The 23,288-nt window shown below is 29.9% G+C and overlaps 3 protein-coding genes across 4 annotated transcripts; all 3 read left to right on the top strand.

Moving 5' to 3' along the window:
- The first annotated feature begins 7,870 nt into the window (after positions 1-7,870).
- On the top strand, positions 7,871-11,015 carry LOC110614947 (receptor-like cytosolic serine/threonine-protein kinase RBK2). The gene is made up of 9 exons (XM_021756640.2): positions 7,871-8,345; positions 8,537-8,623; positions 8,700-9,077; positions 9,163-9,414; positions 9,500-9,654; positions 9,728-9,807; positions 9,904-10,039; positions 10,151-10,300; positions 10,388-11,015. Exons 2-9 carry the CDS (start codon positions 8,596-8,598, stop codon positions 10,532-10,534), a joined length of 1,326 nt encoding a protein of 441 aa, XP_021612332.1. The 5' UTR covers positions 7,871-8,345; positions 8,537-8,595; the 3' UTR covers positions 10,535-11,015.
- A 2,380-nt stretch (positions 11,016-13,395) lies between these two features.
- Positions 13,396-16,852, top strand: LOC110614291 (histidine-containing phosphotransfer protein 5). 2 transcript variants are annotated; one of them, XM_021755793.2, is made up of 7 exons: positions 13,396-13,614; positions 13,986-14,116; positions 14,283-14,351; positions 14,686-14,757; positions 15,567-15,639; positions 16,514-16,538; positions 16,600-16,852. In XM_021755793.2, the coding sequence occupies exons 1-7, from the start codon at positions 13,552-13,554 to the stop codon at positions 16,602-16,604; spliced, it is 438 nt and encodes a 145-aa protein (XP_021611485.1). In that variant the 5' UTR covers positions 13,396-13,551; the 3' UTR covers positions 16,605-16,852. The 2 variants fall into 2 exon arrangements, with proteins under 2 accessions (XP_021611485.1, XP_021611484.1); XM_021755792.2 differs by having other exon boundaries at positions 16,514-16,852.
- A 3,270-nt stretch (positions 16,853-20,122) lies between these two features.
- Positions 20,123-21,874, top strand: LOC110614942 (LRR receptor-like serine/threonine-protein kinase ER1). Its single transcript, XM_021756636.2, has one exon. It carries the CDS (start codon positions 20,437-20,439, stop codon positions 21,646-21,648), a length of 1,212 nt encoding a protein of 403 aa, XP_021612328.1. The 5' UTR covers positions 20,123-20,436; the 3' UTR covers positions 21,649-21,874.
- The last annotated feature ends 1,414 nt before the right edge of the window (positions 21,875-23,288 follow it).

The raw sequence follows: 23,288 nt of genomic DNA, 5'->3' as shown, positions 1-23,288 counted from the left end.
TAAATGACACTACTCAAGCTTAGGTTTAAGGGTAGATTTCTATTGTTAATAGGGCTTTTTTTTTTTACTGGACATTAGAGACCCTTTAGTTCATTGATATGTAATCTGGCTTGGGACTTATAATATTGTCTTTTTAGGCTTTTGTACTTGGGTTCATATTAATGAATTGATCCTTACCTTCGAAGGGGAAAAAACCTCTGCTTTTTGAGTTCCTAACAATACATATAATTTTTAGAAAATTATTATTTTGTTCTTATTGTATTGTAAATTAATTAATTTTATTTTTTTAAAATATATTAAATAGTTTTAATAATTTTAAAATTTAACTAAAATATTCCTCCTATTCAAATAATATTATTGTTAAAATTTAACGAGAATGATATTTCAGTTTAATTTTCAAAAATTTAAATTATTTTAAGTATTTTTAAAAATAAAAAATTAATTAGTTAATTTTGGTGTACCACGTCACTTAAAAAGTAATTTTTATATTTTTTTTTAATTTAAAATATAAGAAAAAAAATCCATTGCGCCAACTTTACTATTTCTTTATTTTTTTTACTTGAATTGAAAAGTTAATAATTAAACGTTGAATTATTATATGACATAACAACCAACCCATGTTGAAGTTCCTTTTTGTTTTTCTTTTCAAGTCTAATCAAACGACTTTTCAATCTAATTTTATTGGAAAGAGATTTTCTTTTTATTTATTTTTCGAAGCTACAATATGAAGTCTTTTTTGCCCTTCCAAGCAAAGAGGATCTTTCATTTACAGACTGCAAATTTAGCCTTAACTAGAGTATGAATGATTTTTCTTTTGCAAACTAATACTTCAAAAAGGTTTATTGAGAATCTGAAGTTGACACACTACTATCTTGTTACTTAATTTATATTTCATTCTTGAACGGTTACTTTAATAAAATTTATATTGCCTTTCCAACAAAAAAAAAAAAAAAAAAAAAAAATTCTCCTTGGGGTTAAATCTTTGAATGAAAAAGTCAGCAACCCACAATGGCACGCACCTCTATTGAATCTTCCGATGAAATGAAAAGAAGAAAAATAGTAGTAAGTATATTCATTTTCAATTTTGTAGTAACACAGAGAATTTACCACGTGACATAAGAAAATTCTCAGTTGAAAACATTTGCCAACTTGCTTACGTGAAAATTTTGTTATTCAAACATGCAAGTGAATTAGACATCTAACCCCCAAATCATGAGATTAATAATAAAAAAAAAAAAATTACCTGTCAGTAGCCATTACACATCTTATCATATGTCCATGAGATGTTAAAGAATAATGAAAGGGATGATTGATTATTTTTCAATTATTAAAAAAGAAAAGACATGACCTCCATAAAATTTTTTAAATTATATAGAGATATTTATGTAATTTTATATGTAATAAAAAATTATTATTAAATTTTTATATATTTAAAAAATTTATTAGTTAGTTTTTATTTTAAAATTATTCAATTAAAATATTTTATAATTCATAAAATTAAATTTTTTAATTTTTTTATTACATAAATTCTCGTTCATTTAATTTTAATTGTTCATTTTATTTTATCCCTTTCATTTTTTATTTTTTTCAATTTAAAAAATTTATTTTTTATCTTTAAAAATTTCAATTACTTAATTTTTTTAAAAATTATTTACTCGTTATATAATTTAATTTTATACGTTATTTTTATTATTAAAAAGTAATGATCATATTTAATTAATTTTTAATTTATTTATATAATTAAAATTATTTGTTAAATTATTTAAATATAAAGAAATAAATTTTAAATTTTTATAAATAAAAGTGTTTATGATTAATATTTTATTAATGAATGAGTTTTGTGGACTATTTAAATTTAAAAAATAATTTAATTTTAAAAAATATAAATTTAATAAATAATAAATTAGATAATTTAAATTTAAAAATATTTAAATATAAATCAAGTATTATTTTTATGGATAATATATTAAAACACTCACATACTTCACTTGATAATAAGTGCACCTAAATAAATTTAATAGATCTCAAATTCTACTTTTTTAATCTCTAATTTTTAATTAAAAAATAAATAATTTATTAAATTATTTAAATGGATAAAAAATAAAATAGAAATATTATTTTTATAGTTAATGGTTAAATAATTTATTTTTTAAAATAAATTTTATAATAAATATTATATTAAATTATTATATTATTTTAAAAATAATATTTTTTTATGAATTTGCTTGTTATAATTATAGTAGATAAAGTTTTTTTAATAAAAATGATTAAATGTTAATTTTATAATAAAATGAGAGATGAATGGATAATCAACCGATTATTATATAATTATAAATATAAAAAAATAAATTTATTATTAATATATTTTAATTAATAAAAAATAGATGAATTTTAATTAATTATAATATTTTATTAATTTTTTATAAATTTTTTAAATATATATTTATTTTATATATTTTATTTTTATCGACTGTCTATTGAAATCGGACCTTTCAAAATAAAATTTCGGAATTTATTACTGATTTTATTGGATGATTGAAGGTGGAGGATTACAATCGTCTAAAACATAAAAGACAAATACTTGAAGTGGGTAGGTCCGACCCGACCGTACGAGGCGGCCAGATGCAGAAGCAGTGATCGATGTTGCCTGACCGTGGATTTTGGTTTTCCACAACACGGCCCTGCAGACCTGTGGCTCAAGGAGTGGTCTTCTTGAAAATACACAGGGAGAGACGGTGGGCTGCAGCCACTGCCAATTCGCCATCTTTTCTAGATTTCAAGAAGGTGATGGGCCGATGGGCCAATGACGGGTTTTCGTATGGAGCAAAGTCGGGCCGAGGACCATATAATAATAATTCAATAAATTAGCAGCAATCAACGACTTTCAAATATAAAACGTCCAACCACTATTATTTATATATTTTAAATATTTTTCTTTACCTTGAAGAGATGGAGAAAAAAAAAAACTTATATTCTGACTTGTCACATAATTATGACTAATTATTTTTCAATCTTTAAATTTCATTATTATTATCATTAACACTTAGATTATTATATTGAGAAATTACACTATTTAGTCTATTAATTTTACATTCATCGCCATGCTTAATCTTTCAGCTTATTTTATTATTAATATTTAAAGATAAATTAGTATTTAATCATTTAATATTATAATTATTTATAATTTCATCTCATAATTTTGCAATTAGTTATAATAATAAAACTGCAGCTAAATATAAAATTAAAAAATAAAATAGTAAATAATTATAAAAATAAAATAATAAATAATTATTGATGTTTTAGAGATTAAATTGATGACGTGACTCGAATAAAACTATGTTATAATTGGTTAAATCTAAGAAAGAGAATGTGAGGCAGTGGTGGGTGTTCGCGGCAACCACTTCGATATTTAAGTTAGTATACTGAAAAATAAAAAAAACGTACTGAATTATTTATCATTTGAGTAGTATCAGAGAATCACATACATTTAGTTTTGCCTGTATGATCTTTTTTTTATTATAAAATGATATAGATAAATATAGCATTTTCTGATAATTCAGTGATAATACGACCGGCGGCTGCTTAATAAAAAATATTGCCAGTTACTATATCGATAATTCCGCGATTATAAACATAATAAAGATATATTATACTGTATTTGATAACTATTATTTTATATCGAGACTCAACCTATTGAGGGAAGGGCGAATCTTACATTCAGGTCATTTTTTTCTGGACTGAATCGCATCTCTCATCTCACCAAATACTTATCATGTTGTTCTCTTTTGTGATGTTAGTTCAAAATTTGCAATTTATTTTAAAGGAGTGTTATATAGTATTAATTATAAAAAAAATAAAATAGTAAATAATTACCTCATTAATATATAAAAATAGAATGTGTATCTTATTGATAGGATGTTAAAACGTTTAAGTCTTTTCTTTTTTGAACTGCATTTTTCATTTTGCTAAATAATTATTATTTAATTTTATTTTATAATAATAGTTTATAATATATCATTTATTTTAAGGAATTATTATACAACATCAATTATAAATAAAATAAAATAGTAAATAGCTACATCATCAATATATAAGAGTAAAATTTTTATGAAAATAAAATCAATGGGTTCATCATTTAATTTTAAAATACAACGATCAAAGGGTTAATATTGTAAAATCCAGGGAGGTTAAATAATATTTTTTTTCCATATTTATTGGGTGTCTTAAGATTATTGTAATAATTATTTATAAGTGGTTGTATTGTTAGGCTTAGCGTCTAACGAAACACAAGTGAGTTGGCACATGTGCCTGAGGAATATTTCTTTCTTACAGATAATATATGATAAATTTCTCTTAAAATTAATTGTTCATTAGTGAATTAATACACATGGATGTTCCTCATTACCAAAAATATCTGTACATAAATAATATTATAGCAAAATCAGGGTTAACGTAAGACAGAATCAACCCACCAACTCAGAAAAACAAATCAAATACAAAAATCAATCTAAGTAAAAGTGACTAATTCAAAATTGTAGTTTACAGCTCCTCTCTATTCATTATTAAGCTTAAAAGACAAGTATGGTCGGATGTTAAATCAACAAAGCAATTGCATTAATAATAAATAATTGATACTCGAGATCTAACTGCGTGATAAATTATTTTTTTTTTCAAATTTAAATTTTACATATTTAATATATTTAAAATTTAAAAATTATCCATTTATTTTTAAACAAGAATATTGTCTGATATAAATTTAAATTAATAAGATAATATATATAATGATGACCGCTGAATTTTACAATTCGGTTTGAGGTCTGACACACGATCAAAACCCTTTACCTGAAGGCCCTTAAGCCTCCCACATGAACCAGACCCAGCCCACTCGGCCTTAAAACCGGACTCTCTCTAAGACCTCTCAATCGGACCGACTCAGTTCTTTCGGCCCAAAGATCAGACCTCTCCTAGACTTCAGTCTTAATCCCACCTTCCAGTCCGGTCCGGAGGAGAGAAGATGGCCAACCCATTCGCCTAATCGGTCCATCCGTATGAGTGTCAGGGGAAATTAAATGGCTGTTACGCATGGAGCAGAGATCTGATATTAGCGTACGTCCGTATCCGTATGGCAGAGACAGGTGGCCCAATGACGGTAAGGTCGTTACACGTCACTGACAGAAAAATAAAAAGAATAAAAAGAAAAAAAACATTTTTCTCTAAGATTAAGTTTTACGTAACCCTTATAAAACCCTATTTTTTGAATATTATCATATAAAAATATATCTATATATAATAAATATATTTAAATATTTTATTTGGTGTATGATTATTAGGGCATAGTGACTGAACTAATTACCTTGACATGATTGTCAAGCAAGTATGTATCATTGTTATTAGATTGGTTTAGCCTTATTGTTATTTTAAAGTTGTTGACATAGTTTTTTTTCTAGAAAAAACAAAAAGGGCCAGGGCCCTTTTCGTGTCTCCATCATTAATTAAGATGGTTTTTTTTTTTTTTTTTTTTTTTAAATAATTAAGAGGGTACTTAAAAAGAGTGAATGGTAATGAGAGAGAAGCAAAGCAAAGCACAGCCACAAGACATTGTAAGAGTGTTGATAGATACTTAAGGTGTCGGCAATTACAACATAAGGTTTCTTTTAATGATAGCTATTGATGTTTGCGTGTCATCTTTTCGCTTCTTCTTTTTCTGCTCAACATGGCTGCGCCTTAATTTTCTGCCTTCCCAATTTATGCCCACTAGTTTCCTTTTTTATTTTTAAACAAATATAAATTTTATTAAAAAATTAAGAAAAAAAATCTTAACCAAATCATATTAAATTTAAAAAATTAAGAAAAAAGATTTCCTCAAAACGTAAGATTTTTTAGTTAAATTATCCTAATCAAACAAGATTTAAAAGAAATTGACCCAAAATTAAAAAATGAAAAGGAGCAAATATTTAAAGGATAAAACTAAAATATTTAAATTGGAAAGCTGAAAGTATTAGTGATAATAAAAAATTTAAATATTTAAAAGTTTATAGAATTTTTTTAATTTTAAAAATAGAAAATACTCAAGAGTCAATTGAAAATTAAATTTAAAAAGACTATGAGTAAATATTAAATACAAAATTTAAAAACTTTTAATGCTTAAATAACATTTTTAAATTTTACAATGGGTTAAATATATGTTTAACAAAAATAATGAAAAATATAAGGGATATATGTACAATTTTTATAAAATTGGAGAGATCAAAATTATATTTTTAACAAAATTTTTAAAAAATATATGGATATAAATGAAAATTTTACAAAGCATGGCCACACCCAACTACGACGTAGTTCCATCCCTATCAGCCAGTATGCCTCCTTGCTATGAAATTTGTTTACTTCCAATAAAGAATCAATTAAAACTCTGTGAAATGATAGATTTACCATCTACAATAATTTGATCAAATTGTGATCAATTATAAATATTAATATTCACAATTTTTACATAATTATTTTTCAATTTAAAATATTTTATTACACTCACTTTTTTTTTAATTTATTAATTTTAATATTAGAATGGTCGTCACATTAATTACCTTACTTTATTTTTTTAGTAGATTAAAGAATTACCGTATAACTCCATTTTAATCTGCATCATATAATAAAAAAATTAATTTTTAAATATTAGTTAGGGAAAATTACTTTGTAGTCCCTGAGGTTTAACGTAATTAACACTTCTGTCCCTCTATTTTGGCGACCCAACACTTAAGTCCCTCACTTTCTTTTCTGTCCAACTTCGTAGTCCTTCCGTCCAAAATAGCCGTTTGGGACACGTGAATTGACAAAATTAACCTTCTTCTTCTTCTTCTTCCTCCTTTTTCTGCAACTTCTTCTTCTTCTTCTTCTTCTTTCTTCTTTTTCTTCTTCTTTCTTCTTCCTTCTTCTTCTTCTTCTTTCTTCTTCCTTCTTCTTCTTCTTCTTTCTTCTTCTTCTTCTTCTTCTTCTTCTTCTTCTTCCTACTCTTTCTACAGCAACTTCTTCTTCTTCTTCTTCTTCTTCTTCTTCTTCTTCTTCTTCTTCCTACTCTTTCTGCAGCAGCTTCTTCTTCTTCTTTCTTCTTCTTCTTCTTCTTCTTCTTCTTCTTCTTCTTCTTCTTCTTCTTCTTCTTCTTCTTCTTCTTCTGCAACTGGAGAGAGAAAGCATGAAAGAGAAAAAAAAAAAAGGAATTTCACATTAAGAGAAGGGTATTTCTGAAAAAAATTATCACCTCTCACTTTTGACTCTTTGACCAAACGGTTTAAATGGACGGAAGGACTACGAATTTGGACGGAAGAGAAAGTGAGGGACTTAAGTGTTGGGTCGCCAAAATAGAGGGACAGAAGTGTTAATTACGTTAAACCTCAGGGACTAAAAAGTAAATTTTCCTATTAGTTATAATAATTAAATTGTGATCAACAACATGGAGCTTATTAAAATATATAACAAGAAAATTTATTTTCAAACTCTTTTAGTTTTTTTTTTTTAAAAACTCTTTTAGTTTGCGTTTTAAACAAGATACTTTTAAAATAATAATTATTATTAAAATTGAAGAATGAGCTTCAATAAACGAATCTAGAAAATTATAGAGATCCAAAATTGGATTATTTTAACAATAATAATAATACAATTTTTTAAATTGTAATCAAGTAATTTTCACATTTTACAATTTTGTATTTAATGCAATGGTTGACGTTATATTTAGAGTATAATGGAGAAAAAAAAATCAATTTAGCAATGTTTTTTTTTTTTTTTTTTTTTTTTTTCGACATTTCAATATGGCAACGCTAAGAGTCAAGAGGAGAACAATTTCTCAGCAGCCACAACATAATCGTGACCAAAGGCAATACATCTAAAAAGACACGTGCTTATTGGACGTGCGACGTCTTGTCGAGACCAAATATAGCCGGCTCTGACCGGCGGCCAGTGAAGCCCTCAGACGCCAGTCAGGCACGGTGTGGATAAGAACTTCAGAATCTTTTAGCCTCTGCAATTTTTTTTTTAAATGAAGAATTTAAAATTTTAGAATCAAAATATATTTAATAAAAATGGAAAAAAGAATCTCTAACCATTTATGAGAGAAGCAGTGACTTGTTGGAGTAACTGTGAATTTACGTCCACCTCTGAGTTTCCTGTCTCCTCTGCTTCTCTGCTACGTTCTCTGCCACTCTCTCAGGAAGATTCAGCTTCTCCTCTCTGGTTTTTCCCCTTCTCCTTTGCGTTTCTTATGAGATTTTAGAAGAAATGTTTCTTTCCGAGTTCTCTGTCTTCTGGGCTTCTATTTGCAGGCGCGTTTCTTGAGTATCACTCTCTGCTTTTTCAATGTAATTTCCCTCTGAAACATTTTGGTTCTTCGAATCCTCCAGCTCAATTCTTGTAATTCATTTATTTCTTGTTGTGTAATATACTCCATTTTCTTCAGCAATGCCCTTTTGTTTTCCTTTTTTATTTTTGGGCCACCAGCTCAATTTTCTTATAATGTTTGCTAATAATTTTTCTTATTCTTTTGTTGCAGAGAGAACAGAGGAATCTGGGTAAAGATCAACTTGAGGATAAGAAAGCACGATAAATACTATGTTCTGTGCCTCTGTTCCTTCTCCAGGTGAAATTTCTGTCCATTTCTTAGTTCTCTATTCTATATTGAGGTCTTCAACATAAAATTCTTGTTGACCTAGTAGGTTCTCTCTCTGATCATATAGACATGAAGAAAAAGGAGGACACAAGCTCCCCTGTTGGGGTTCTTGAAGACTACTTCAGAAGCGAAGAATCCGAAAGCTGTTCTTCGAAAGAACCCACATCGGTTTTGGAAGCTCAAAGAACTTCAAAAGCTAATTCCCCTTGGCATGGATTTTTCCAACTGTTGAGAAGCAGATCAAAGAAACATTTAGCTACATTGCATCCCCTGAGTGTACTAAAGCTCTCATTGAAGAGGAGCTCTAGTATGAGAGAGATGGTACCGAATCTTTTTTCAAGCTCTGATTCATTCAATTTAAACTCTCCTACAACAAGCTTCACTCTCTCTGAGCTCCAAGCTGCAACCAACAATTTCAGCCAAGGTTTTCTATAATCTAATCTCTGTTGGTGTGAAAATTATCCAAATTGGAATGACCCTTTAAAGAATTTGAGTTTGTTTTCGTGTAGAAAATCTGATTGGAAAGGGTGGTTATGCTGAAGTTTATAAAGGGTGTTTGAAAAATGGGAAACTGGTGGCTATTAAGCGGCTGACAAGAGGAACACTTGATGAGATGATAGGGGACTTTCTATCGGAGATGGGGATTATGGCCCATGTGAATCATCCTAATACAGCTAAGTTAATTGGCTATGGAGTTGAAGGAGGATTGCATCTTGTTCTTGAGTTGTCTCCCCATGGGAGCTTAGCTTCTCTGCTCTATGGTGAGTTCATACTTCTCTCTATATTGAAGTTTGAAATGGAATCCTTTACCATTTCCATTTTTCTGATAAATGTCCATTTTGATAGGCTCCAAAGATAAATTGACATGGGAAATTAGGTATAAGATTGCACTGGGAACAGCTGAGGGTTTACTCTATCTTCATGAAGGTTGCCAGAGAAGAATAATACATAGAGATATCAAGGCTGCTAATATTTTGCTCACAGAGGACTTTGAGCCTCAGGTATCCTTCTAACCTATCAAGCATTACTTAAAGAATGTCAATTGTCAAGAACCTGAGATAAATTTTACTTCAGATTTGTGATTTTGGGCTTGCAAAATGGCTACCCGAGCATTGGACTCACCACGTTGTATCCAAATTCGAAGGCACATTTGGGTCAGTCAGGCTAAAAAATACCCAACGTTCTCTTCTGTTTGCCTGTTAAAGATTTCAATCAAGTCAAATTCTCAGTTAATTTTCTCATTGTCGCAGCTATCTTGCTCCCGAGTACTTAATGCATGGAATAGTTGATGAAAAAACTGATGTTTTTGCCTTTGGTGTACTGCTACTGGAACTAGTCACCGGCCGGCGAGCGCTGGATTACTCGCAACAAAGCCTTGTCTTGTGGGTACGATTTCCTTTACCTTTCAACCACTAACCAGCAAGCAAGCACTTGAATAAAATGGCTGTAATTAATCAACTGGACGATCTTTATGAAATTGAGCTTTGCACATTTTAGGCAAAACCTTTGCTGAAGAAGAGTGAGATCAAGGAGCTAGTTGATCCTGCACTTGCCAATGATTATAATGCTCGACAGATGAATCTCATGGTCTTGGCTGCTTCTTTATGCATACAACACTCTTCATTACGGAGGCCTCAACTGACTCAGGTACGCAACTTTCCGACAAGGCTAAGGCAAAGCTGTTTGACAATTTCTTACGTAGTTCATGTTTCTGAGAGATGAAATGAATGGCAGGTTGTGCAGATTCTGAAAGGTAATCTCAGCTGCTTGAAATGCATGAAAAAATCCCGAGTGGCATTCTTCAGAAAAGCTTTCTCCGAGGAGCTCTTCAAAGCAGAGGAGTATAAATCACCCAACAATATATCTTCTCAACTGGGATGACAGGTCGATTTTCAGGTTTTAATTAAGAAAGACCGTAAGGAAAGACGATGATTTTCAACTTGTGTAAATAAAAATTAAGAAGGAACTTAAAAAAGAAAAGAGAAGAAAAATGCAAGTATTCCCACTTTATGTAAATTGTACAGTAAAATCCTACTGAACTAGGCTGGAGAATATTGGATATTTTTATAAAATCAAAGTATATATTTTAATGAGGTAGAGTATGGAATAAATCCTATGGGGCAATACAGTGCGAACATTATAATAACTGTGATTGTACTTGGAAAAAAAAAATATGCAAAGAATCGTGTAGACTCCAGAAGCAAAAAAGAGAGGTAGTTTTGCTTTAAAATTTGCAGAATGCTTATGTTCCTCGTCAAGAGGCAACAGCGAAAGCTTGAAACTGCATTTTAAATTGTAGATTTCAGCGAGCTTGCGGAAGTACTCTCTTAGAATCTGACAAAAAAAAAGGCCTAAAACTCCAGTTTTGACGATAGGAGATACTGTTAATTATTTTGTATTAATTAATTGTATGCTTTTTTGGGTTAAACTTTGATATAAGGAAACATAAAAAAAGATATTTATTTTTAAGTAATTTTTTTAATTTATTGAATTTTTAAATAATAAATTTTAATCATTAATAAAAAGGTAATGACCTAAAGAATAAATGTGGACTTGCCGCTTTTCATCTTATAGCCGAAAGTGGGAACCACCAGCAACCTCCCCCATATTAAATGATCCATTAACAATTTATCACATGCATAAATATGATTGTCTAAAAAAAAACTGTTTCAAAGTTTTTTTGTTTTTTTTTACTTTTTATATTTTATAGATACTAATTTAATTTTTTTAAAAATATATTTATTTAATTTAATTTAATTACTTTTTTATACAAAGAGTTTAAAAAATGAATTTAATTCAATTCTAAAACTAAAAACACATTTATTTTATTAGCAACAAGACTCGCATCTTCTTACTTCCATTCATCTTTTACATTATCATATACCCATTTAGATACACAATGCATCTAAAATACCTATGTTATTCAGTGGCAAAGGTAAAATTTCAATTTAAAGAGTGATATTTCTTCTCTATTTTATAATTATAAAATTAATTTAATTTTTTTAATTTATTATAAGTATTTTTTAAGAATATAGTTTATTTATTAATTTATTAATATACTCATATTTAAAATGTATTAAAAAATAAAATTAATTAATTTTAAACTAATTTCATATGTAAAATTGTTTAATTCTAGTAAATTGATATAAGCTTAAAATATTTGTGAAAAGTATCAAACAATATTTATTTTTTAAGTATATTAATCACATTTTTTATTAAATGCAAAGTAGAATTAATTTATTTTTTGAAAAAAAGTACTTCTTATAAGAATAAAAAATTTATAGTATAAAAATTAATGAAATTAAAAAAAATATATCCCTATGAATTTCTAGAGAGAACTTAACATAATATTTTAACGGTTAATCTTATAAAAAATATATTATTTAATATATGTAACTAAATAATATTTAATCAACTATTAAATATTTAATTTTATTATATAATCAATTATTTCATTATTTTTATACTAGAAAATATTTTTTAATAGATATGGTTGTAATAAATAATATCAAATATTAAAATTATAAATTTATAAATTAAAATTATAAATTTATAAATTAAAATTATAAATCATACTTATTTATTGTTTATCAACTTTTGATAATATCATTGATTCTGATTATATTTAAAAACTTTAATTCAATTCATATTAATATAAGTCTTATTTTTTAAGTAAAAATTAAAATTTTTTTAATTTTTTAAAAAAAGTGGGTAAATATTAATTTTGAATTATAAAAAAAAAAAAAAAAAAAAAAAAAACTAAGTGTGCAATTGCCCACCTTACCATGTGAGTGGTTTCATGTTATTCTATCTTCTCAACTCACTTCCCATCATCAATTAACTATCATGCAACCACCATATCAAGTTTGTCGAACCCTCCTTTATTATATCTACATGCATCTAGCGGCTCAAATTTAAGATTGAAGCCTTCTTTGATTGGAATAATTTAATTAAAAAATTTTAAATTTTGAAAAAATATTAAAATTTTATTTATTTGATTGTTAACATTTTCTTAATTTTTTAGAAAGTCAATGCCTTTCTTCTATTTTTTAAAATTTTATAAAAAGTTAATAGAATATTATAATTTATTTATTTTTTATTAATTAAAATATATTAATAACATCTTATTTTTTATATTTATAAATATATTTTTTAATATAAATTAATAATAAATCGATCAATATTTTTTTATTTTATTATAAAATTAACTTTTAATAATATTTATCATAAAAAAGTCTTTTTATTATAACATATAAATTTATAAAAAAATAATACTATTAAAATAATATAACTATTTAATATAATATTTACTATAAAATTTATTTTTTTAAATTAAATTATCTAATCCATTAGTTATAAAAATAATATTTTCATTTCATTTTTCTAAATTTAAATAATATAATCTATTATTTATATAAATAATACTTTATTTATTTTTAAATATTTTTAAATTTAAATTATTTAATTTATTATCCATTAAATTTAGATACTCCATAAAAATCATCGATTAATAAAATATTATTCATAAAACACTTTTATTTATAAATAAAAATTTAAAATTTATTTTTCTAAATTTAGATAGTTTATCAAATAATTTCAATTATATAAATAAATTAGAAACTAATCAAGTAAAATAATTATTTTTTAATATAAAACTAGTTTATAAAATTAAATTACACACTGAGTTAAAGGGTGAAAATGAGATTTCCTCTTATTCAGAATCAGTGAACGTATGAAGTGGAAAGTCCACTTTAGGGAAGTCATTAGTGGGTTTCCTCGACATCATCAATCTTTCCAAAATCAAATCGCTTTATTCCTCGCCATAACTTTTTCAATTAATCTGTTACAGAGAATCAATAAGATCTTCCATCTTATCTTCCTCTTGATTTCGCACAACCATGGACGTTATCGTTCAGTTGCAGAGACAGATTGTTGACTTCACAGCTTCTCTATACCGAGAGGTCAGTTTGTGTTCACGTATGGAGATTTCTATATATGATCGAATTTTCTCCTTGTTCCAATGGGAAGTCTGTTCGTAATCCTTGTTTATCATGATTCTTTTTTGCAAGAAAAAATTTCAAATAAAATCTTAAGATTATTTTTAAATTATCAAGGAAAGAAATTATTTGAATTGAATTCTTATCAAATTTTTTATTCTAAAGAAAGGTAAAAATCTTTTCTTTGTTGGTATGGAATAAAAATTTCATCTTAGGTCTTTTGGGTTTGTGATTTATTTGGATATTCCTAAAACTGAATGAATTTCCTAGGGAATAATTTCTTACATAAAATTTTTTTGAGTTTCTGCTGATGGATTTCTGTTGGATTTGAGAAGGGATATGTGGACGATCAATTTACTCAGCTGCAGAAGCTGCAAGACGAGAGTAGTCCTGATTTTGTGATGGAGGTCGTGTCTCTCTTCTTTGTAGATTGTGAGAAGCTTGTTAACAATATGGCCAGAGCTCTGTGAGTGTTTCTTATCTTACCTCGGGTTCTTGCCTTTACCTTTTTGGATTTCTTATTTTATTTCGTCTAGTTGATTTTGGTTCTAGTTTTTAGTCTCTGCTCGAACGTTATTGCTTAACAGAGGGGTATGTGTTGTGTGTGCGTGTGTGTTTTTTTTAATGTTCAGGGAACCACAGGCTGTGGATTTTAAACAGGTGGATAATGATGTTCACCAATTGAAGGGTAGTAGTTCCAGGTATTTGTGTATATCATCATTTGTTGATTCAATGGTGCAGTTTGCTTCTTTCATTTGTGCTTTAGTCAATCATACTCCAATCACTTCCAAATGTTGAGGGGATGAATATTTGCTGCATGATGGTATTGGGTGAGGGGTTGTAAATCCATTGCGGAAAATATAGTGAACACTGTGCAAAACTTTGATGATGCCTGGTCCAATTGTAAACGTTATTTTATTGCTGTTTGTGACAAATAATCTCATATGAGAGGAACCATTTCATTTCATTTATTTTTCTTTGGATGATAGTTTTCTATAGTGTTTGATTCAAAAAAAATTATTTTGTGGTTAACAGCATGGGTGCAGCGAGAATTAAAAATGCATGCATTGCCTTCAGAACTTATTGCGAGTCCCAAGACCGTGAAGGGTGAGCTTGATTTAGTATTCATGTTTCATATATTTTACCCCCTCAATGCAATGTAATATTAATATAATTTTATACAATTTGTAATTGAAAATTCTGTTGCCATCACAAAACCTTCTTATGTTTTCATTTATGGAAAAAACATTGCTTGAATATATACTCACACTTCTATACTAATAACCTATTGAACGTCTTAACTTATAAAAATCATAACAATTAAACGTAAATTAGTCATATTATAGATAATTTATTGAGAAAAATAAAAGTTGATAACAGATATTATTGATTGTATTCTAAATTTTGTTGTGTTATCAACTTTTATAAATTGACAAAGTTAGGCGAATATAATTTTATCAATTTATAAAAATTTAAAGTCCAATCATCAAAATTTTGAGTACACCTAGTAATAAGTTGAACTATTTTTGACTTCTTTTATAAATCATTAATAATATGGTCAATTTATATTTAATTGTTATAATTTTTGTAAGTTTAGGTGTTCAATTGGTTGCGATTTTAGTTCAACTATTTAATGGACTAATATGAAATAGTTTAGGCTATAAGTATATATTTGGCCAAACAACATTTGGAAGAACTAGTTGAAGGATTTTATGTGCAAGTCTTGTCTTTGTGGTATTGAACTGTTTGATCGTGTAAGTTGCCATAAAAGTAGAAAGAAGTCGCAATAAACTTCTGTCAATATTCCATTATATATAAGGATACAAACAGTCATGTGGATATTGTTGTATGTGATCATACTAGCATTTTGCTTTTAGGGGGAATGAATGATGACTTGCCTGTGAATGTCGATGCAGGTGTATGAGATGTCTTCAACAAGTGAATCATGAGTATGCTCAACTGAAGATCAAGCTTCAAACTTTATTCAGGGTAAGTTGAAAAAACTATGTCAAATGTGGCTGGCAGTGTTAACTTAGGATATGATCACCGGGAAAGAATCCCCATATATTTTACCCTGGTTTATTTATGACATGGAAAAATATCTCCTACTGTTAAATACATAGAAGTTTGAAACTTTGCCTGCCTGCCTGCTTACCGCATCAATTTTAAACCTAATGGCTGATTCATTTCCATGAAAAAGAATTTTGGAGAATTCTACTTACAGTTCTCGAGTCCTTTGTGTGATTAAATTAAAAACAAAAACAAGTCTAGACTTGGCATATCCGAATCTATCAAAATCCAGCATTGAACACTTTGAAACTTTATGGAATCTCGTTGGACTCTAGTTCCAGAGTTTCCATATTCCAGTTCTTCTATGTGCCTCAAATCTCTTCCCTCTGGTCTTCTGCATTCCTCTCTCCCCTTCCCTTGGCTGGTCTTTTCGTACTGTCTTTTCGTGCTGTCTTTCTCTCCCTTTTTTTGAGGTTCTGTCCCTCTCTCTCTTTTCCTTGAAGAATAATACTGAAAGACATTCAATTCTCATTATACTCTTTTTAATAGCAATTATATGTTTCTCTTTGTTGTTTTGTTCTTGGTATTTAGATTGCTAACTATTGGTTGATGTTTCGAAGATTGTTAATTTTTTTTAATGTCATTAAATTTATTAATTTAAATTTGTTAATGTTGTGAACATTACATGTTAATTTTTATGAAATTTTAATTGTTCATGCCTGACATTTGTCAGGCGTGTGCTTGTACCTATTTGTGCATTGTTGAGCACTTCTAATAGTGGTTTGCCATTTTCCCACCTAAAATTTGTTTCTCAGTTTTTATTCCTCCCATTCTCTCTGTTTGACAATTGCAGCTGGAGCAACAGATTGTCGCAGCTGGTGGATCAATTCCTGTGATTCAATGAGTAATATTGATTTTATCCATTATTTACACAGAAAGGTTGAAGGATTGATGTTAGAGATACTCTTTTTGTAGGAGCTGTTTAAGGTTAGAGGTTGAGCTACTTTGACGACCTGAAACCTTGTGTATCGGGGAGGGACAATGTGAATAAACGTTTCTATAAACTGCTTCTTAAACGAGAACTTTGGTTTGCCTCTTGGTAGTAAGAATTGCATATATCTGATCTTTTTTTTCTGTCCTGGTATTATTGCTAGGGACATCACCATTTATACAATCTATAATGTGGAACCCAGTGGATGTGCATGACAGATTTGGTATAGAGATGTTATTTTCCATTCACAGTTGATCCATTTATCTCATAATATTGCCAATCACCTGCATATTCCCTGTAATTCTTGCATCAAGTGCTCAGTGCAAACCAATAGATCATTTGGAAAAAATGGAACATCTTTGTTCTCATCTAAATGAATGATATATATGTACACATACCTGCACCTATAAATGCAGAGGAATTGCCAATTTTTGTTTGTATATTCATTGTTGTATGGAGCAGATGCTTTCAATTTGAGCAACTCAAATGGATTTGAATTCTGAAAGGTTGATATTGTGTTGCCCATTTTGTATGGTGGTGAAGTCATGATCTTACCAATTTCATGCTGCTTGGCATTTAGAAGCTTTGCCATTGAAGAAGGATGGTCCCAAGTTCCATTTATAGCTGATGCTGCTTGTGCAATGGTACATTCTTGCAGGTGGCGTGCAGCTATTTTCCTTTAGATTGTTTTGCACTGTGAAGTAATTTTTTTTTATCCCGTCTAAAATTGAATGTTGTTTGAATTTGAGACTTTAGAATCTAGTTGAATTAAAAGCTCACTAGTAAAGTAAATACTCGACAACTCTACTGTGATAGCAGAGCTGTGCCGAGTTATCCTTGGGGGTACAATTGTTGATAATAGGCATGTGGTGGAGCTGGTTTCTAAAGATGATCTCACAGTTAATTCAGCCTCTGATTCAGTTCATAGTTTTAAAGGACTTGCCAGGCCAGGTAATGTTTGTGCGGATTGAGTGGCTCATTGGTAGGCGGTTCGGTTCAAAATCGAACCGAATCGAATAAATTGAAAATTAAAATTTGAGTATTTTTAAAAATCAAATCGAATCGATTTTGATTAGAAATTAAATCGAATTGAATCGGTCTGATTCTGTTCGATTCAATTTGATTTGATCGGTTTTAATTTTTAATAAATTTATTTATTTTTCATAATTTATTTTTAATATTTTAAAATTTAATTGAAATATTTTAATTTTAACATGATCTAATTTTTATATTATTAAAAATAATATATTATTATTATTAATTATTGATTTAGTTTTTTTAATTTTTTTTATTAAAATTAAATTAAATTAAAATAATTAAAAAAATTGTGAAATAAATAAAAAATTAAATTATATTTTTAAATTAATTGAATTCGTTTCATTTTTTTATTTAAATCGAATGTTGCTCATTGTCGCTCGTGGGAGTGTTTTGAAGATCCTCTCCGATGAAATAGTTAAAAAATGGTGCCCGATTGAGGTGCAGTTGTTGCGAGGGAAATCGCGTTGCAGAGTCGCTTGCCAATAAGGCAGTTCAAGGACCTACTGATGATTTGTGCTTACAGGAGATTCCCACGAGTCTTGCTACCTTACTCTTCTTGAGATTCATCTGGCACTGATGCTATCTCCTAATTATTATTTTTCTCGGGGGAAAAAAAATGAATCAGAGCGATTCTGATTGGTATTAACCTTTAAAATGAAGAAAACAGGAAAGTCTATTATGAGATTCTCTAAATAAATAAAAAAATACTTAATAATATTTTCTAAATTAGCAGATGACAAGACCTGTAATTGTTCCCATAAGACAACCCTAAGCATAGAAATAAAAAAAAAAAACTTAATTTTTATTGATGATGAAATAAACTAGGAAGCCTTGTGCTAATTTCTAAAACAGTCTTTTAACTAAAGAGGCAAAATCATACAACCCATTTGCATCTACATACCAACTCATTTAACTATCTCATATTACAATCACAAAATGATATACAATTATTTCTTGCAGTACAGAGTATCATTGAATGGGGTAAACAATTCATGGTTGCATAAAGTTGGCAGTAGCATGTGACAATTGGATACCACAATAACTCCTCTTTAGGCTTGTGGTTAACATGAATTTATTACATGTATCCTCTTGCCACCTCCATATCAATATGCTTTAAATAAAATAAAATAAAATCTTATTATTAATTTTCCAATTTAGATGCTTATACCATGCAATACATGCAGTAGAATGAGCTGAAAAAAAAGGTCTCATTTGCAAATGGAATTTTTCGAATTTACCCAAGCTGAACTGGATGACAAAGATGGGACACCAAAAGCGCTTGCTGGTCCTGGATATAAAGCCAAACAGGGCATGCAAAGGGTGAGTTTAATATAAACTTCATCTCATTATAAAAACGAGTTTAATAATAAATATATTAAATATTTTATTTAAAATTTATATGTAATTTATTAAAAATTATATATTTAATGAAATAAGCTCCCTAGTTAAGGAGATTGTATAATCCATTAATTATATTCAATTTGTTGTCTTCTTTCATATATATATATACAAAGCAATGAGCAAAGTTGGCCTAATTTTAGCGATCGCAGCGTGCAGTTGAAAAGGGGAGGAAATGGTCTGCCCACACATGTATATGATGAGTGGGTTGTTGGGCATTTCCATGCAAATTTATCATTGTGGACCCATTTGATTTCCAAGCTATCTGTAATACTGTGTCCTGCTTGCTTCCTTCTTTTTCTGGAAAATGTGCTGTTTTCCAATCATATATTCCTTTGCATTCTTCAATTTCTAACACGTAACTCAACTGTGACTGAACCCAAAATAATACAAATTAAGGCTTTCTTATTTTAAAATGTTAAAGACGCCCTCAGAATATATATTTCTTTTGCTAAATAATATGTTTACTCAAAATATTTTGTTCTAACTATTATTAAATAATTTAATAATAATAGTTGAAAACTCTTAAATTTATTTTCAATGATAAAAATTGGAGAAAAAAAAAACATTGTAGCTGTGCAGTTATGATTTTATTAATCAATTAATAATTTCACCAGAAGAGAAAATAAATAGATAAATAAATAGGGAAGGTGGGATGGATTCCATGCCACCACATAAGACAAAAAGTATTTTGATGCACAACCGCCAGCTGGCAGCCCTCACCCTCACGACAGCCTTGCTGGCGGTGGATGCTGCTATGTTGTGCATAGTTTATTAAGTACGTGTCAACACCTCGCTGCCCGTGATATTTATGGCATGCTACCTTCGTTCACTCTATCCTAAAAGCGCTTTCGCCTGTGTGCTGCACTGCTGGTGGTCGCTTTGCTTCCTTTTTAACCATGCTGTCACGTGACACCCGCCCGAACCACCGTTTCCAAACCTAGTTGACAAGCCCCTCCACGTAGGCTCGGACAACCGTTTGCCTCCGAACCAAAGTCCAATAAACAAACAAAAAAACAACATTAATAGAAATAAAAAAACAATTAATAAACTACACTCATCGTAGTTGCAGCAGAGTGTGGGTTCGTCTTCTCTTATCTCAGAAGCCAAAATAATGAAAAAGCGAACTCCTTGAGAGGGGAAGATTCAAGAACAAGATTCTAAAGCTTCTCTTCAAAGCCACTCTCTTTCTGCAATCTTTTGATGCTGATAGTTTCGCCATTAAAGCTTTCACGCCATCTCCCACGAGAAATCGGTAGACTTCTCTCACGGAAAAGCACTCTTCTCTTCTCAAAACCTCACTTTCTCCTCCTTTATATAACCCTCTGCTTCACTCAGCTTCTCACTACATGCAAATGGCAGAGCACAATCTTAGAGTTGTAGTTTCTTACATTTTCTTGGCTTTCTTTTTTCTCCAATGCAAGTTCTTTGTGCATGCAATTTTGGACCCTGTTGATTTCCTGGCTCTGCAATCCATTAGAAAGGCATTAGATGACTTGCCGGGCTCCAACTTCTTCGCTTCCTGGGACTTCACTTCTGATCCTTGTAACTTTGCTGGTGTTTACTGTGAGGATGACAAAGTGATCTCTCTTAATCTTGGTGATCCAAGAGCTGGTTCTCCTGGTCTCACCGGTCGCCTGGACCCTGCTATTGGTAAGCTCTCTGCTTTGGCTGAGTTCTCTATTGTACCCGGCCGGATAATTGGTTCACTGCCAGAATCTCTCTCCCAGTTGAAAGACATGCGCTTTCTCGCCATTAGCCGGAACTTCCTCTCAGGTGGGATTCCAGCCACTCTAGGCCAGCTGCGCAATCTCAGAACCCTTGATCTCAGCTACAATCAGCTCACCGGAGAGATTCCTCGCTCTATTGGTACCATACCGGGACTGTCTAACGTCATTCTCTGCCACAACCGCCTCTCCGGATCGGTCCCACCATTTCTCTCGCAGTCATTGACTCGGCTCGATTTGAAACACAACGCTCTATCCGGTTCGCTTGCACCATCCTCTCTGCCTCCATCGCTACAGTACCTATCTCTTTCATGGAATCGGCTCAGCGGGCCTGTGGACCGGTTACTGAACCGGCTGGACCAGCTAAACTATCTGGACCTAAGCATGAACCTGTTTAGTGGTTGCATTCCGAGCCGGGTCTTCACATTCCCAATAACCAACCTTCAATTACAGAGAAATCTATTCACCGGTCCAATCGAACCGCCCAATGAGGTAACAATAGGGACCGTTGATCTGAGCTACAACAGATTGTCGGGTCAAATATCGCCCATGTTCTCTAGCGTCCAAAATCTGTACCTGAACAATAACCGGTTTACGGGTCAAGTACCTGGAAGTTTCGTAGACCGTTTACTAGCCGCGAGTATACAGATACTGTACTTGCAGCACAATTATCTTACCGGGATTGAGATTAATCCATCGGCTGAGATTCCATTGAGCAGCTCGTTGTGCTTGCAGTATAATTGTATGGTCCCGCCCGTACAGACGCCGTGCCCATTGAAGGCCGGGAAGCAGAAGACTAGACCAACAGAACAGTGCGGCGAGTGGAAAGGGTGAAGTTGGAATTTGAGGGAGTCTAAACGAGGGCAAAATCGGAAGACTGATGCAAATATATTCATTTCCATTTTTTGGAGTTTTGGGTGTTTTTCTTATTTCATTGATTTATTATATATTTTTTTAAAATGCAATATTAAGTAGGGTAAAAGATAAATAAGGAAGATTTTGTGGATAATTTGATGAGAGATACTTATGGCAAATGGATTCAATGCTGTAGCTTTTCCTCTTCTTCGATTGTATATATATGTATCCGTTAAAAAATAACCTATAATTTTTTTTAAATTTGCCTCAAAGATATATATAAACTAAATTTAAAATTTATTTATTTCATTGAAAATCAATTATGAAATTTTTTTTTAATAAATCAAACTAATGCATTTCGATTTGATTTTCTAAAATATGTAATTCCCTGGCCATTACCAACCCAATTGAAGAGGATAAAGTAATGGGCAGTACGTCAGCTTTGGTTGTACTTTGGGTATCATATATTATTATTATATTATATTCTGAATCGTTGAGTAGGGCCATCAAATCCCACATCTTTTGTGAGTTTTCGTTTGAATAATTCAATAAATAAATAAATACAAAATTAAATTAAATTAGTTTAATTCGATATGGGACATTATTTTCAGTTTTTTGTTTACCTTGGAATCATTTTACAAATACTTTCAATTATATGTTTCTTAACTTCAATTTAAGACTTATTAATAATTTATTTAAAATTTATCCCTTTCTTAATAAAATAGACGGATTGAATAAATAAAAAACTTTTAAATTAATAATTAATTTAGACCAGTTTACGGTTTGCAAAGTACTCATTTCGTTTTGAAATTTTTATTTATTTTGCTTTTTAAAAGATAATTTTTAATTATATTTATTTTAATGATATTAAAATTTATTAAATATTAAAAAATATTTTGATAAATTTATTAAAAATAAATAAAATTGAATATGATTATTGATAACATATAAAAAATAAAACTCTTAAAATCATTATACGTATATATATAAATCGAAAACTTTTTTATCTAATCGGACCAGACAGTAAGAAATTCGATCTATTGAGTATAAAAAATCAGATCAGCAGTACTTCTGAATTTACTCAAGTTCGGAATGTATAAATCGACATTCTCAAAGATCGGAGAGAATGGACAGATCGACCTCCTTAAAACCTCATACTACAACAAGATTTTGAATGCTGACATGGCTGACCTCAGTAACCGGAAGTAGCTCATTTCTATGTAGATCGAATGAGCTCGGCACGACTTGATGAAGTCAAAGTAAAAATGTTGACCTCCTATGAGCTGGTTGCCTCCTTGATTCAGCACATGATCATAAGTGCGCATGTAGAAGGTACAAACCCATCAGCTCCGCATTTATTATCCTATAGTCCATCATTAATGTATTGCTTGATATACTTGCTTTTGCTGTCTGACACACCTGTATAAAAGCATCATTGCCCATCAAAAAGAACATGGTACTAGGTGCATTAACTTTACTCAAAAGTATTTATACGCTGGACTAAGCCTAAAAAAGAATCTCTTTTTCTCTAAAAAGAGACCGATCTCTCTCTCTCGGGGTTACGCAGGGAGAACCTAGAACCACCATTCTCTTCTCTTCTCTTTTCTATTTTACTTTCC

The sequence above is a fragment of the Manihot esculenta genome, chromosome 5, assembly GCF_001659605.2.
Source record: "Manihot esculenta cultivar AM560-2 chromosome 5, M.esculenta_v8, whole genome shotgun sequence".
NCBI lineage: Eukaryota > Viridiplantae > Streptophyta > Magnoliopsida > Malpighiales > Euphorbiaceae > Manihot > Manihot esculenta.
Note: the sequence above shows the minus strand (reverse complement) of the source record. Positions and strands in the feature narration are given on the sequence as shown.